The sequence below is a fragment of the Drosophila ficusphila genome, unplaced genomic scaffold (genome assembly GCF_018152265.1).
Source record: "Drosophila ficusphila isolate 14025-0441.05 unplaced genomic scaffold, ASM1815226v1 contig_855, whole genome shotgun sequence".
NCBI classification, from domain to species: Eukaryota; Metazoa; Arthropoda; class Insecta; order Diptera; family Drosophilidae; genus Drosophila; species Drosophila ficusphila.
In genome coordinates, this window is record NW_025064807.1 from 1822140 (window position 1) to 1838640 (window position 16501).

Consider the following 16501-nt stretch of genomic DNA (forward strand, 5'->3'; position numbering starts at 1 on the left):
TTAGTAAAGGGACAGAAATAAATTACTTGGGATTCAATGCTATAAATACATATATTCCAACTAAAAGTGGTTTAAGTTAGTATTATGTTTTAAGTTCCTAGTTCTTCGTACCTTATATCGTACTAACTAATTAGCTTAGGGCTAAGAATAAATTTGTTAATTATCTTAGGTGTTTCTTGACTTCGTATGTTACTCTTAAATTATGAATACATCATTATTGAATTCCTTTCTACTATTTCTTATGAGGCTTCCCTTCAATCTGGAAGTTGCATTTGAGACCCTCTGTGCGGCTTATTGAATCGCATCAATTTAATGGCAATTACATGTGCCAGCAGCTCGGAATGATAATGTGCGCTTGGAGACCTCCTTTGCCTGCCATTTCGAATGCCCAAGCATATTGAATTCCGCTTTGCTAATTTGCGTAATTGCGCAGCACGGCAATCTTGCAGTATGCGAATGCAGTAAGAAGTTAAGTGGGGCGACAAGGCCTAACCGAGGTAACCACCAACGTAAGCACCTTAAATTATTACTTAAGTTATTAGGTTGGCATGCGGAGTACTGTTGCGTACCTGTTTGCGGAGAAGGATGTGAAAGTCAAAACAAACTATTAAAAAAATATTATTTCATTCAAATAAAATAAGAAATCATTGTTTTAATGAGCAATATTGATTAAAAAGAAAAGCTAACTAATTTTTTTTTATATTTATTACACTTCTATTTAATTAAATAAATCATAAATGAACTACGAAATTAAAAGTGTTTTGAAATTTACCCAACTGCCATGCATATTTAGTAGCTTAAAGTAACAAACAACAACATTTATAACTATCAGTTTGCTGTCACAAGATGGTTATTTTATTGGACTAAATCTGTCAAACGCATTGTTGTCCAAAATGTCTATCAAAATATCTCTGGTATTAACCAGAAACCAATTACACTCCCCTATGATTTTTGTCTCCGATTCTGACCTTTATATTTCCCAGAGTGTCCGGGAAAACCTCAGTCCACCTGCAGATGCCAGGTGATGACCAATTTGTGGCCGGTCGGATTTCGTTAATGGCTTAATATCATACGGGCAGCAGCTGCAGTTGCAGTTGCACTTCCAGCGGCTGTGGCAGTGACTGTTGCCAGCATCTGCGGGCACTATTTTGGCAGGACATTAAGCCTGAGGACCTCAACCTCGGCCCTTTGAACCGCCGGAAAAGCTGAAAGCCCGAAAGCCCGATTCCCGCCAGGCAGATGGCCAAGACAAGTGACAATGACAAGTGCAGCTTGGTCGCCAGGTGGCAATTTTCCGAGTTTTGCATTTGACAGGCGACAGGCGACGTGACCAGCAACAAGTTGGCTTCGGTTTTGCGGCCCACAGCCGCAGATCATTGCGGATAATTAAATATTTGATGGGGCCCAAACCGAATGCGCGGCATGTGAGTACTCTTAACACTTCATAAATGTTATGAACGCGGCGGCGTAAAAATTAAGTCATAATGCGATTTGCGGCAATCATAAAGTGCAGGAAGCGAGTGGCAACTACATTGTGTGTGCGAGGGTGTGGCACTTTTTCGTACATTCCGAGGTCATCTTAATGCGAACGATAAATTCGCTGGTTGTCCCATAAAAAGAAAGCGAGTGCGAGTGCGATTGCGGGAATCGTAAATCGACACTTGAAGGGGCGGTAATAGGGATCATAAAGCCCGGGAACAAAATAATCAATTTGTACCCGAAACGTTTAATAAATTGCAACTAAGCTACGGACCGGGCACACGTGTCGTATACGTCATTTGCTAAGAGTTGCGAAATTAACACGCATACGACGGCACTTAATTTGTCACTAAATGGCTTCCCCCAAGACGCTAAAAAACAGGAGGCACTACACTTGGAAATTAGCCCTATTGAATATAAAAAAGTTAAGTTAAAGATATATTGATAATCTTCTCAAAAAACCGCCTCAAAAAGAAAAATAATATCAACATATTAGGTTTTGTTCTTTTTCTTTTAATTTTTAACTTTTTTTTTAAAGCTGGAAAAATGATAATTTCGAGTATATTAATGAAATTTCAGCACATGCAATTATAAGTTATAAATACAAAATTATAAAAACTTACAAATTATTTCATCACATTACTTTTGCTGCTATCAAATTAAGTAATTTAAAAGTAATTTTAAGGACGAAAGTTATTTATGCAATAATATTTTAATAAATAAAAACTTTCTTAAGCCAGAAAACAAAGAATATATTATAATAAATCTACCAGCTTGGAAAAACTGAGTAAATTAAAATTTTCTTTTAAATGTATGATGATTCTGTCACTTAAATAAAAAAAAGTTATATTTCCTGTAAGTATTTACTTCTATTATTCTTATTTTTTATTACACAATATTTAAAGCTAATTTTTTACCAGTGTAGCCATGTGGTAGTGGCGAGCAACACGTTGTGTAGCTTAAATTGAAAATTACAAAAAGCGATACAAACAAGCACGCAACCCGAGGAGCGAGGAGCCAGCAGGAAGGATCCAGAAACGAGGAAGGAGGAACGAGAAACGAGGAACGAGGAGCCTTCGAGAATGGCACGGTGTCCCAGTGAAGCCGCAGGGACGCGTGATGTGCGGACATCCTGTGGCAGGATGGGGTCAGATGGGGGCGTGGCTCAGCGCCCTCCGGTTTGACGGCGACGCATATGAAAATTTCGCACGACAATTTATTGCCATGCTTAAGAAGCGTGCGTATGAAATAATATACAAAAAGGACACCAGTCGGCGGGGCAAGGACATGTTTCGTGCCACAACAACAACAACAAACAGTTTGTTGCTCCAGCTTCTGCTGCTTTTACTGAGATGCTGCTGCTGATGCTGAATTTTAAAATGTTCTTTAAACAATGTTCGCAGAACTGATGGCAGCGATTTGTTCGATGTTGACAATGTTGTTAGGGGCGGTGTCCTGGTTCACTGTCTCCCCAAAGGATCAATGGGCGCGGCACAGTGGGGCCTGGAACGAGAGGCCACTTAAAGCTTATTTGCGGCTTAAAGCCATCTAATGGCCGATGATAAGTGCGATGAGTGATGAGGCCATTGTTGCGGAAGTTTGCTTAATGCGGCTTAATTAATTTGCTTAAATGAATTGAATTAAATGGGAAGGTAAATTAAAATTTATTGCGTTTTGCAATTGCAACAATTTAAGTTTTAAGATTGATGGGTGTTTTCATAGTTAAGAAAGATAGAAGATAGATAAGACGACTAAAGACACATAATATAAATCTTAAAAATTAAGGCTATCTTCTTTATTAAAAAAAAATATTCCCATTATGTATTTACATATATTAAGGAATATTAACTGCTCGGAAATCACATATTTATTAAGGAAAAAAAAGACATTTAAAAGAAATGTATGAATTGACTTCTTTTGCAACGCATTCAAACAAAAAAGGTTATTGAAAAGACCCCAAAGTTTACAGAAACTTGTAAAGAAGATTCTTCACAACTATGTAAAGAATTTTCTTTAAAAAAAAAGGATTTGTTGTGAATATTGTCTTGTATCTGAACATACTTCGAACTGACTTTTTTGACAGGCATTCACCCCGAAGAGGTTATTGAAAAGTCACCGAAGTTTTCAATTATTCGCAAAGATGAGTATCCGGCCAACGGCTCATACTTGTGCTCCAATCGCAAACAAAGCCGTTGATGTTTACAATTTCTTTCGGCCGCAGGACATGCCTCACTTTAGTCCGGTCCCGAGAACAATAAATATATGTAAATACACAGAGTACACATATGCATGCCCGTTTGGGTGAAATCTTAAACTACATAATGCCAATGGAAACCGAAATCGTTGCACTTGGCAGCCAACGACCCAGAAAGGACGGCCCAGAAGGGATGCAAAGGATGGGAAGGATGCAAAGGATGGTAAGGAGTTGTGGCCGACAGACAAAGGACACTGGCAGACAGCTCGGACTCGGATTCGGGCAGGACTCTCCGGCTCTCCGGTTCCGGCTGACCAGCCACCGGACTAAGTCACGTCACGGAGCCTTCATTGTTTGCAGAAGTAAGTAAGTGTACATAAAATTTATACGTGGACCGGAGCCGGGGAGCTGTGGAAATCCATGCAGATGTGCCCAGGATTCCTCCATTCGTTCGCCTTTTGTTTTCCTCCGCTCTTTTGTAATAAATGTGTAAGATTTCATACATATTTCAGCAGACATCGGAGTGAAGGAAGGCGATTCGGGGGGGAAGACAGGAGCCATAACAGTCAAACTATCGTACAACAGGGACCATTTACGTCTTTCTCAAGATGGAAAATCGAAACGCTGCAGTTTTCCATTTCCATCTTTCGGGCGATTCAATTTGCAATTACTTTAAATGGTTGTACTAACATTTTTTTGAATATATACATACTAACGAGGCAAGCTATTAACATGTATTTCATGCTCCTAAGATTTGCGAGTTCAACATGAATGAATTATAAATTTAATTTGAGGAGTACCAGAAATAAATATAACTTGGAAGTTTTGATGTGGAAAAATATTTCAAAGGTTTTTAAATTGTTAAAAATAAACATGCTGTGGATATTACAATTTTGCACGTCAGTGAAGGTAAAATTAAATGAAATTAAAAAAGAACGCTGCTATTAACATTTAAATGTTTTGCATCTAGTTTGCAACAAAACATAATTATTCTGTAAAATATATCAACATGAATGAATTATAAATTTAATTTGAAGAGTACCAGAAATTAAACTTGGCAAATTCTGATGTGTAAAAAATAATTCAAAGGGTTTTAAAATGTTCAAAACAAAAATGATATTAAATAATATTAAAATATTGCTTAAATTATATGAAATTACAACAAATTGTAATTAATTTTGTTTTAATTTTCAGATGTTTTGAATGTATCTATTTTGCAACAAAACACAATTATTCTGTAAAAATATCCACGACCCAAATAACATTCGTAATGATAGTTAAAGCCACTGTATTGACTGATTTGCCGGTTAAAGTCGCTGGCCAACATGTCGAATGCGCAATATTACTTAGTGCTTCTCGTGTCAACTTATGCAAATATCTGGCAATGAAACGGAATAACGGAATAAAAAACACACAAAGGAATGAAAATACAAAAGGGCAAAGAAAACTACAAGTAATAAAAAATGCTAATTTAATGTTATTGTTGCTGTTTGCTTTGTCTTGCTTTTATTTTTCTTCTTCTTTTCGCCAAATTTTTTTTTATTTTCTTTGACTTTGTCATGTCATTTTGGAGCTTCCTTCGCCTTTCATTTTTTATTCCATTCCGTCGTTGTCTTTGCGAGGCTTTTATCTTCTGCCTTTTTTCCTTTTTGTTCCTTTGACACAAACAGGAAATGATTTATGCAGAAATTCCCGGCGCAACTAATTCAAAACTTGCCACGCCCCATTCAGGCCGCCCATATACGAACTTTTGATTGCCACACATTTCTTCTTTTTTTTTTCGTCCAGTCATTTGGGCTCATATCCTGATTACACCCTTGGATTCCCGAAAAAAGCCTTCGCTTTCGCTGCCTTATTGAAATTTCCGCTCGCCGGATATTGAAGAACGCCATTTTGTTATTTATTTGGGCTACATTCTGCATTCGATATTTGAAATTCCAAAACATTCCGAACACACAACGGACGACCTTTGTTGTGGCGTTCGGTGAGTCATTAACTAATTGCAAATGAAGAAATTAATAAAAAATCAAAATCGCATTATAGGTCAGCCAGCCACCCACCTTCCCAGCAAAAGAAAAGGCAATCAATTTGATTGTATTTGATGGCTCTACAGCAATGTTGTGCCCTCCGAACCGCAAAAGCAGGACTCTGAGCCATAAATCTTGGGCGCACTTGGATTCCTGCTTCCTCCTCTTCTTTTGGAGGTCCTCCTAATCCGTCTCCTCCCACCAGCTCCTGCCACTGCAATTCGCCTGAGTGTCCTGCTGTTTGGCATCCAAAAGCAGCAGCAGAATGTCCAAAATGCACACTGCAAATAATACAAAGGGCCAAATTGGGAAAAAATGGGATTTCGTGTGGGCGGCGCAACGCAATTTGGGTGCTCTAACTGGGAACCGTAATTCCCTCACAAAAAGATTTAAAGTAAAAAGCAAAAAATTGATATTTAGTTGCAATGGGGAATGCTGTTCTTTTTTTTAGGGAAAAACATGGCAAAACATTATGGCCATGTGTTTGGTACATCAACACGTGTTCCGATCTAAAAACATATAACCAAATAAAGCCAAAATCCCTTTGCTGGTTCACAATAGAAATAGAAAGGAGGGGAAAAGGCATGCTGAAAGTGGAAAAAAATCAACTCCTGATGGCGTAACTTTCCCCCTTCCCCCAAAAAACCTCCAACCCAAAAAACCCCTTTTTTCCTGAGGACCAAGCCATATTGCTTGGTTTCGTTTCGGTTCGCTTCGGATGGCCTGGGTGCATTAAAAATAAACGACTGTGGGCAGCGCTCAATTTGGAATGAAATTGGCGCAAATACCAAAAATTTATACAATGGCCAAATGCAGCAAGGAGAAATAAAAGGAAATGCGAGGAAAGCATTGGGGAAAGCATTGGGGAAAGCAGCAGCAGTAGAAAGCAACTAAAGAGCACCAGAGCACAAATTGAAAAGCCATACAAATCAAATTGGGTGGGTGTGAGCGGTAAGTTTATTGGACCCAGTATAAGAGTATATGTATACTATATGTGTTTGTGTCTTTGTGTTAGTGTACGAGTCGGTATGCTTTATAATTTATAAGCGGCCATCAGGAGCGCTCATTATGTGGCACAAAATAAGTAAGTGCCACTCGTTTGTATACAAAGCAAACAGCGTGGGAAAATGCATAAAAAGTGACCAGCGATGAGGGTCATAAATGAGCCTTGAAAAGCTCGAGAGGATCGCACATCCACACCCACACACACACTCATCGAATCCTTGCCGCAAAAGGATGCCACCCGACAAACCAGTCAGCCAGGATTCGGCGATGTCCTCCGGCGATTCGAAGGAGCAGAGAAAAATTAAAGGTAAGGGAAACTATAATCTCGAAAAACATGTGCGGAATAATTCATTTTATTTTGAGGAGGAGCGGTAGGGAGTTTGAATCTAGGAACGTGAGCTCTTTCTTCACAGAGTATTATATTTTGATTTAGAAATCTGTTTAAATTTTAGCACAATATTGAGTCGTTTGTTGTTTAAAGGATGAATAGATTTGTACTGGAAAAAAATAACATTCGACTAACTTAATAATGAAAATGTAATTTTTGAGGTTGAGATATATTCATAGGTTATTGTTCAATGAACAAATTATTCTTACAATTGACTAAAAAAACGATGTGTATAAAAAAAATTTTATTTTAATAATAAAATTCCAACAATTAATGTTTTGGTTGAACAAATTCAAGAGGAGAATTAAAATAGTTCGCTTATCTTTAAAGAAGTTTATTTTTCAATGCAACAAACCTCTAAACAAAAACATCAGTAAAAAACATCAAGGTAAATAATTATTAACCTTTTAAAGAACTTATAAAATCACATTTTATATAAATCTAATATTTCCTAAAACTAAAAGCTATTTAAAAACTAAGTTATTTAAAAAGTAAATCAACTCGTTTCCACCACTTTGGTGGGTTGAAGTCAGGGGACATCCATATTCCATTTTTGGTACGAGTATCACATGTATTGTCATGTGGCCCTTTAAAATTGTTGCGTGAAATCATCGGGCTTTATGGGTCGATTCTTTTGTCTTCCGTTATCGCTTTTCGTTGGCCCCGCCGTAATGCAATCAATTCGTTTCGGCCAGTTTGCCAGTTTGTTGTGTCCTGGCCGAAATCAAAAGGATGCAAAGGGGAGTGTCCGTCTGGCCAGTGATTGCAATCTGCTTCGATCCCATTTGCCTGGAATCCTCGAAGACGTTCGACCCCATATTCCGGCCATTTGTGACCCACTCCAAGGAGACACAGGACCAATTTAAAGGACCTTTCGCCTTATCAAAATGAACCTCAGCCATCGGCTGACTGCTGAATAAATTACATCCAGTCGCGTTCCATTAATAGATTTTTCATTTTCTTCACTTTTGCCAATGCAAATAGCGCAGAGGAATCCGACAGTTTGGTAGCTCGCGCTCGAAATCGCAGAAGGAAATGCGAAGAATTTCGAGCAAAATTTAATTACTCGAGCTGAACTCGAGCTGCAGGACCAAAAGGACACAAGGCTGCCGCGCATCAAAAGCTGCAGTTTCGCCGAGCAAGTAGCAAAGTCAGTTCGTTTCATTTGTTTATGCATATTTTACGGAGCAAGCGGGCTGCACATTAACAGTCAGCAATTGGAAAAGCGACGGGTGGGAAAGCAGGGGGCACCGAAGGCTCCGCAGGATGCTTCAGTCGGGAAAAGCGTGGGCGGGAAAACTGTGGGCGGGAAAACCGTGGGGGGTTGAGTGGCAAGAAACTGTACAGCAAAAGTCGCAAGACAGGCTGTTGCCACTGTAGTTGATGCCGCTCCTCTCCTTTTTTTTGCCTCTGCTGCTTTCCTCGTTGCGTAAACAGCGAGCTCAGCTCTCTATTCGCCGCCTTAATGACCGTTCGACACCAACAAGTATACGCACCGTGGAACGGAGGAGGAGAAAACAAAGAGCACTCGAGAAAACAATGCAAATAAACAATCCAAATAAATTTTTAAAATTCTTTGCAAACACAAATATGACCCTCTCGGCTCAAAATGGATATTATATAGCGTATATTCAACAGGAAATTGGGTTATTTTTTGATGAAAAATATTAATACACAAATATTTAAAAATATTTGAAATTGTTAGAGGAAGCCAAGAAAAATCTTTCTTCTTAGATATGAACATTAAGTATATTTTTTTAACAATTTCTTTAAATATAAATATAAGTTGCTTAAAGTTTATTGGAATTTAAATTAGGTTTTCATTAAAGTTATTTTGTTTCTTACTATAATCAATGATCTTTTCACACACTATTTACGGATATGTACTTTAAAAAAATAGATCTCAAATGTTTGTAAAGGCAATGTTGATTGTTTTTTCTGGAAAGAAACCTAAACTTGGTAGAAATATCTATTTTTGGAACCAGTGTCCTTCCGCTGCCTATCGCTCTGCCCCAGCATCATCTCCTTGACCTTATGCTGCGTTTTTAACGAACTTGGACGAGGAGTGGCCATGGGGGGTGGAATCGTTTGCATATTCATTGGTCAGCAGCCGCGCTCGCAGCATCCTGAATCCTGAATCCTCAATTGAAGCTAGTCCGCGGGGGGCGGAAGCCAGGGGGCGTGGCAGTGCTCATCCACTTGCTTTGAGCGTAAATATTTTAAGTACTTTAAACAATTCATTAATTTACATTTAGCTTTGGCTGTGTTCTGGAAAAGCTGTCCATAATTTAGGGAACAGCCTGAGAAGTCCTCGAAAGTGACAGATAAATGCTTAAATAACGTTTAAAATCTTTAGTTTAAAAAACAGAAATAAATCTAGCTTTTCCGAATCTTTCAGAATTAATCAAAAAAATTTGCTTTAAATATTTAATATATTATTAACTAATTTTTTATTAAACTATATAATATTTATAATTCTATTTTATTTATTGTGTATTATTGTGCACTTTCGATTCACAAATTCCATCAAAATCAGCTCTGAAACTGATTGAAAAAGCATTTATTTTGTTGGCAGCTCCGCTCGGGAGTGTTCCTCTGATTGAAGGTGTTTCGCAAATGGACTGAAGTCCGATGCAGAAGATAACACCACTCGGGCTGAAATTGGAAAACACTCAATGGGAGCTGCAACTCTTAAACATTTGCCGGTAATTGCCAAAAGCAACAATACGACTTTAGCCATTCCCCCACAAACTGCCACTATATTTGCACTGTGCCATTTTTCCCATTGAAGCCATCAGTTTTGCTTATGTTTCCCCAGCTCTGCTAATTGCAACAACAATTGCAGCGAACCAAACTGAATCCGAGAGCAGAAATAGAAACAGAAATGGATAAAAAGCCGGACAGCAACATCTAGGCCACAAGTCGAACAAATCGGAGGGGCGATGCAAGGATTTGAGGGGATAACAAGATGGGCGCATTTCACAAATTATAATCGTCATTTGTCATGGAGGCACTGCACTCGACAAGGACTCGCCACTCGGACTCAGTCCTTCACCCACTTTCCAGCCAGGATGCGATGCGGGGTGTGGAGTGGCGGAGTGTCCCTTTCTGATTTTTATTGACACGTCGAAATGACAGGGGACCGAGGCGGGCAGACGATGAAAAATTGCTCAATAAAGTGAATTAGCAATGCACTTAGGAGACGAAATGGGAACAATTAGTAGTTTTTAACAGCCAGCAGAAATGTCACATAAACTTACTGGCCTTATGCACTAAGTATGACTTATCAATAATAAGCTAATTTGACGATTTGGGGAAAGTACCAAAGATTTCTTGACAGATTTGAATCCGTTAGAAGGGAAACATTTATAAAAAGAATTAATAAAATTATACAGACATTAAAATAAAAAGATATAAATTCAAATTGAACTGCACCTCAAAATGGTCAAAAAAGTGTTAAAATTAAATCTTTCACAAATTTTTGTGTTGTTTTGAGAAAATAAAAATAAAATAATTAAATACTTTATGGCTCTTACTCAATAATTTATAAAAAAACTGATAGCTCCTCAACTTCTTATATGAAAAGATAATATATATTGACGTAGTTCATGATTTAAAACTGTTTTAAAGCGCTTAAGAGTAATTTATAAATTTAAACATTATAAAGTTTTCTGCTTTAATGGTCAAATTGAATACCAATTTTTAAAATAATAAAACCTTGCCAAAGGCTTTCTCTCAACTACGCCATTCGCCTGCAGCGAACTCCAAAAAGGACCAATCCTGGTCGGCACTTTCTCGACGTATCGAGCAGGATTCCCCCGAAGGCATATCGCATGGTCATGGTCAGATCCTCGATGTTGCCAATGTCGCAGTTGGCCATTGGCGGCCCGTTGGCCAAAATGGCCTGGCAGGCTGTTCCGGGCACCAGTCGCTCATCAAATTTGGCCAACGCAAAGCAAAAACGCAGCTGCTGGCGTTCCATTAGCCACGGGATCACCAGCTTCCAGTTGGCCTGACTCCAATCCAAGTGGTCCTCCAACTCTGGGTAAAATATCTCGTTCTCTGCCAGAGATTCGGGATCGGAAAAGGGAACCAGTTGAAGTTCAACAAAATGAAAAGAAAAACTGAGTAAAATAAGCAATTTAATAGATTGATGACTCATGATTTTTAGAAAATATCGTTGGAGTTTTTTTCTTCGGATTCGCGACTGTGCTGAAGCAAATTTGATTTTGAACTGAAAAACCATACCAACTGTTCAAACATTTCTACGTGATTTGTGCTTGGTTCTTCAAATGACAGTTCAGTTGCAGCGAATTTAAAACCGGAAACTTATCAAATTATAACTTTTTGTGAAATTACGAGTTTAATTGAGTTTTAGATTGTCCTACCACTTTCACTATTTGCGTTGCAAATTATTTTTCGTTATTCTACTTTAATAATAAACTTTGAGTCACTATGCTACGTGACTTTCGATTGCTTTTGAGTGCAGCACGCTGCCACTAAAGCCGCAAACTTTATTTTTTACTTGATTATTTTTCGGTTTGTTCGGAATTAGACTAGAAATGACGTCAATGTTTGCCCACAAATATTTGTTGGAATTAAAAGTTGACGAATTCAAGTCAAATTAAGTCAACACGTAAACAAGCGGGGATTTTCATAAAGTAAACTGAATTTATTTAAACATATCTCTCTGTATTTCTAACCAAATAAACCTTGTAATTGATATTTCATTTACACAAAATAATTAAAATAAATAACTGATTGGTCCCAATTTGATCTTTTACCCAATTTCAACTGGTTAAATGGGAAAGCGGTGTAATTGTTAATAATTGAGCAGCAACAAGCCAAGCAAACAAAAATATTTTCATTCCCGTCTGCAAAATCGCGCGTTTGGGTGACACAGATGTAAAACATTTGCATAGATACACAGAATCCGCCATAAATCCCCGGCAAAAAAGTGAAACTAATAAATGTTATGGGGACGTGCAGAGGTTGATTTGGATAGTGGGCGTTTGTCTGGGGGGCGTGGCCGATTAATTGTGGAGTGGGGAGAGGTGAAAGGATATTTACCCGCAGCTGTTGCCGCCACAAAAAAAAAACAAACCATAAAAAAGGACCAAACGTGCTGAGACAAACATCGAAATTATAATTTTTTAATCATAAAACATACACAACGACTGCTGCAAATATTGCTAGTACGTTTTTGGCCAAAAGAAAGGCGAGCCTGGCCAACACCCACTACTATCGCAAAAATGGCGCAAAGGCCATTTGCCTATTTTTTGTTTTTTTCTTTTGGTTGTTGTTCGGGTCCGGAAACAAATTACAGCAAACAATTTAAAAAATGTTTGCAAACAAACAGGAACTAAAAAGGGGAGCAACAAAAGGGAATGACGGAAATGTTATCTGGGCAACAAGACAACGGGCACAAAAGCGGAAGTACAGTGCCAGAGCTCTTGGCCAAATAATTTCTGTGTCCGATAGGAATACGAAATTACACTCCAAGTGATTTCGTTTTTATTATAACTGGCCACTGTAGCCAGTGGCCACTGTACTGGCGGAAAGGCTTGACCAAACAGCAGTCGGCCAAGATAAAAGCCTCCTTTGTTCGCAGACCGTTTCCCTGGATTCCTTGCCTTGCCTCACAGCCTTTAACCTTTTCGTTTCACTTAGTTAAGCAAAAATGAAATTTTTATTAGCAAAATGCATAAATGAATAGAAAATAGTTAAACAAGCCCGAATGCAGAGCAGCTGCACCTGTGCTCCTCCCAGAATTTCTGCCACTCCTGGCGTTATTTTACCGGCTTTTTGCTTGGGTCGACAGAAATCCCGGGTCGAAGTTCAACCGGCACCTTGTCCAGTAACTTTTCCGGGCAAACGGTGTTCCCTCTAGCTTCACAATTTGATTATTCCTGCCCTGCAGCCATATGTAAAATTATAAAGTGATTACTTTAAGGCAAAATATATGGCTTTTATGGGCGAGAATGTAAAGTGGTTTTGATGAAAGCAAACCAACGAATTTGCCAATCGATGAAAGGAAACCCAGGCCATTTTTAAAAGCTTTGCAATGATTCGGGCATTACAAACTTTTATAACAAATGGACTACCACCCACACACACGCACACCAACACACACAGAAATAGAAGGCGTAAACTTTTTGCGACATATCAATTAACAAATAATATACAGCTGGCAAACAGAAAAGCCCAAAGGGCAAAACTATCTAGAAACTTGCACATGTGAAACTTGTTTTGCCAAAGCAAATCAGAAAGTCATCATCAGAAGTACGAGAAGTGCAGGGAAAGCTCCATTTGCATTTCGTAGTACCGGAATTTTCGGAAAAACCCAGGGAACTGGGAAATGAGAACCGAGAAACCGAGAAGGAGGATAGCAATTTCTGCCTCTGCGCACTTTAAAAGTAATTTATCTTTTTTGCGCCCCGTCCACTGGGTGTGTATATATGCTATATGCAATTTGCATAAAACTTACTTGCCTTGGACCCTTTCGGCATTAAATCCACTTTGTCGCCATCTACTCGTGCATCAAACTCTTGCCTGCTTTTACTTTTCCCGCTGATGTTGCTCTTGTTTTTGCTGTTTTTGTTGCACTTCTCTTGTTGTTAATTGCAGCCCTGCTGGCGAATAAGTTTTCAATAAAGCGGCTGGCTGCAGAACGGGCCAACAAATTCTTTTGTTCCCTCACTTTCCTAATGACTCCGTTTTGTATGTGTGTGTGTGTGTGTGTGTGGGCGGAAAATGTGTCAACGGCAGCTGCAAGTGGCTGGATGCATCAAAGCCAAGTTATCGTGTTCGTTCGGCAAGCGTGTTAGCCGCTCGCAGGACAACAGGATGAACAGAATCCTGCGAAACAATGCTAAAGTTTTCTTCAAACACAAACGTCTTTAAGAAAAGCGACATATGAAAGTTAAGGAGAGCTGATGATTTAGAATAATAAATTATTGCAAATTGTTCTCAATTTAAAAAAGTCATAGTAGTAATAGTATTGTACCATTTATCCACAGTATATTAAGTTTATTACTATTGTTTACAGTATATAACAAATAAAAAAGAAATCTGAGAAATCGTTTTTTAATTATCCTCATAAATTTGGATTAATAAAGTTTATAGTTAAAGTTTAATAAAAAAAAAACAATTTTTAATATTTTTGTTAATACATTTTTAACTCTCGCTTTAAGTTGTCAACTTTAAATGAACGAATTCTTAACCAGTTTGGCAAACAGAGCAACAAAAGTTTCACATTTTCTTTTGTTTTCCTTTGTTATTGTTTATTTGCCCAGAAACAAAAAGCATTTTATTGTTTACAAATTTTAATTAAGCAAAGTACTTAGACTGCAAGTGAGTATGTTTGTAAGTGAGCATAACAACTTTTGCCGTTTTTGCAGCACTTATTTTCGTCTGGAACCACAGAAAAACACCTCATGCATAAGTATTTGATTTTATATTTATTACATTTCGTCGAGGTGATGGTGCAAATAATTAAACACAAATAGAACGCGATAACAAACACAATTACAAAACACAAATTCAGGCAAAAAGTGAAGTATAATAAACTGCCTAAAAGGCGGCAGTGGAGGGAATTCAGCCAAACGAATATGCGAATTTCCTCGTTAATTATTTAAGGCCGGGAAAAGCAGCCACCCCAAAACCAAAACCCAAGCCCAAAACCCCTTCCCTTCCATTTCCAACTGTCGGCATATTTGTTCGCGTTCGTTGAACGTATTTTCAATTAACAGAAAAACACTCGGATGGCACAGCAGCGCCTCCCAGTCGGCGCACAACTTTGATTTGTTTAATTAAATTACACTCAGACAAAGGCTTTCAATCATTCACAGCTCTCCAATCACTCATTGGCTCAATCACGCGCTCAACTTCAACGGGAGTCAATATGCAACTGCGTGAATGAGTGTGTGCCCGTGTTTGTGATTTAGAAACTACAGCCCACCCACAATTCGCCGCCCAGAAGTAGTGTTGGCCATTACGCACTTAACCGAACGGTACTTACTTTTAGTAATTACTAGGAGGAGCGGGGTAAAAAATAAAGGTCACACTTAAAAAACAGTATTTTAAAACTTAGTCATTTAAATAAATTTTTTGCATTGCAAAAGTTTTTTCTTTACGTTTGTTTGTTTTAAAACTGTTCATTTGTAGTAATAGAGTTATATGCATTTTGAGGATGAATGCAATATTTCTTTTGGCATTTTTACGGCAGATAAACCTTTTTGAAGACAATATGTTAGCATTATAAATGTAGTTAATAGTTAGGTTACCCTTAAAAATGTAGTAAATTAATATTTCTGTAGTCTTTAAAGTGACTTGCTGAAAACAATATTTGCGTTTTGTGAAGCCAACCTTGAATAGACCTCGGCATCACTGCCAACCACCCACCGCCCACTTTCGCCACTTTCCCCACTTCTGGATATTTGTAGTGTGGCTCAAGTACAACTTATCCAAATGCAGTGCAAACCGTTCGCTCAAGTTTGTGTGCGCTGTTCGCACGACTCAAGAGAGCTGCCATGGAAGTTGGATTGAATCGTTAATTAATGCATGATAAACTGGAGAGGCAAGGTAAGCACATGGAATGCGAGCCCAATGTGTGTTGTGCCAAATGAAAATGACGAAAAAAAAAAAGGAAATAACACAAGACAAGGGAAAACAGAACAAAGAGTATGCAAATTTATACACGCCTTCATTTAGGCATTTTGCTTGCGTTTTTTCTTTTCCTTCTGGGAAAACAGCTTTGCGAATTTTGTTTACACATCTTGCTGGTTTTTGCCTGCATTAAATTTAAGAAATTGGAAATCAACTTGTTTATTGCAAACATCAATTTATTTGCTTAGTTTATGCAAATATACAAGAATAAATAGACAAGAAAGAAACTAAAAGTGCAGCAATATATGACAAACGATCCCAATCAAGCGGATATTATTTTATGTGCGTAGTTTTCCCAACCACTTTCCATTAAAAACAAAGTTTTTCTTTGGCAAACTTTGCAAGCTCATCATAGATAGATTTAAACTAAGTTTCCTTGGAAAAAAAAAACTGAACGAAAACGAGACGTTTGAAGGATTTAAAACAGTATACATTGTGACCTTGTGGAAAATGTGAAAATGCGAATAATAAATAGTCTTTGCCAGTTCACATGCCACTTTCATATGCTGAGAAAATTGCACTGGAGCGTTTGCGAAAATGTTTCCCAATACTCCACACGATTTTTCAATTGTCAAAAACGGTTGACGTTTAAGTAGAAATAAAAACCACTTTTTTGTTAAACTGGTAAAGATTTAACTCTCGAACAAAAATAACTATTTTGGGTTCATTCATTTTTTCCGTTTAAATACTTCACATTTTTCACAACCTAACTAACTGTTGACTAAACAACGTCTAAAAAAA

The 16501-nt window shown here is 38.0% G+C and overlaps 1 protein-coding gene across 1 annotated transcript; it reads right to left on the reverse strand.

The window, feature by feature from the left end:
- Window positions 1–10744: 10744 nt before the first annotated feature.
- Window positions 10745–11322, reverse strand: LOC108100013. The gene has a single exon (XM_017203720.1). It carries the CDS (start codon window positions 11253–11255, stop codon window positions 10833–10835), a length of 423 nt encoding a protein of 140 aa, XP_017059209.1. The 5' UTR covers window positions 11256–11322; the 3' UTR covers window positions 10745–10832.
- Between the last annotated feature and the right edge of the window lie 5179 nt (window positions 11323–16501).

Coding starts and splice junctions, on each gene's coding strand:
- LOC108100013 (XM_017203720.1), bottom strand. CDS start 11,255: ATGAGTCATCAATCTATTAAATTGCTTATTTTACTCAGTTTTTCTTTT.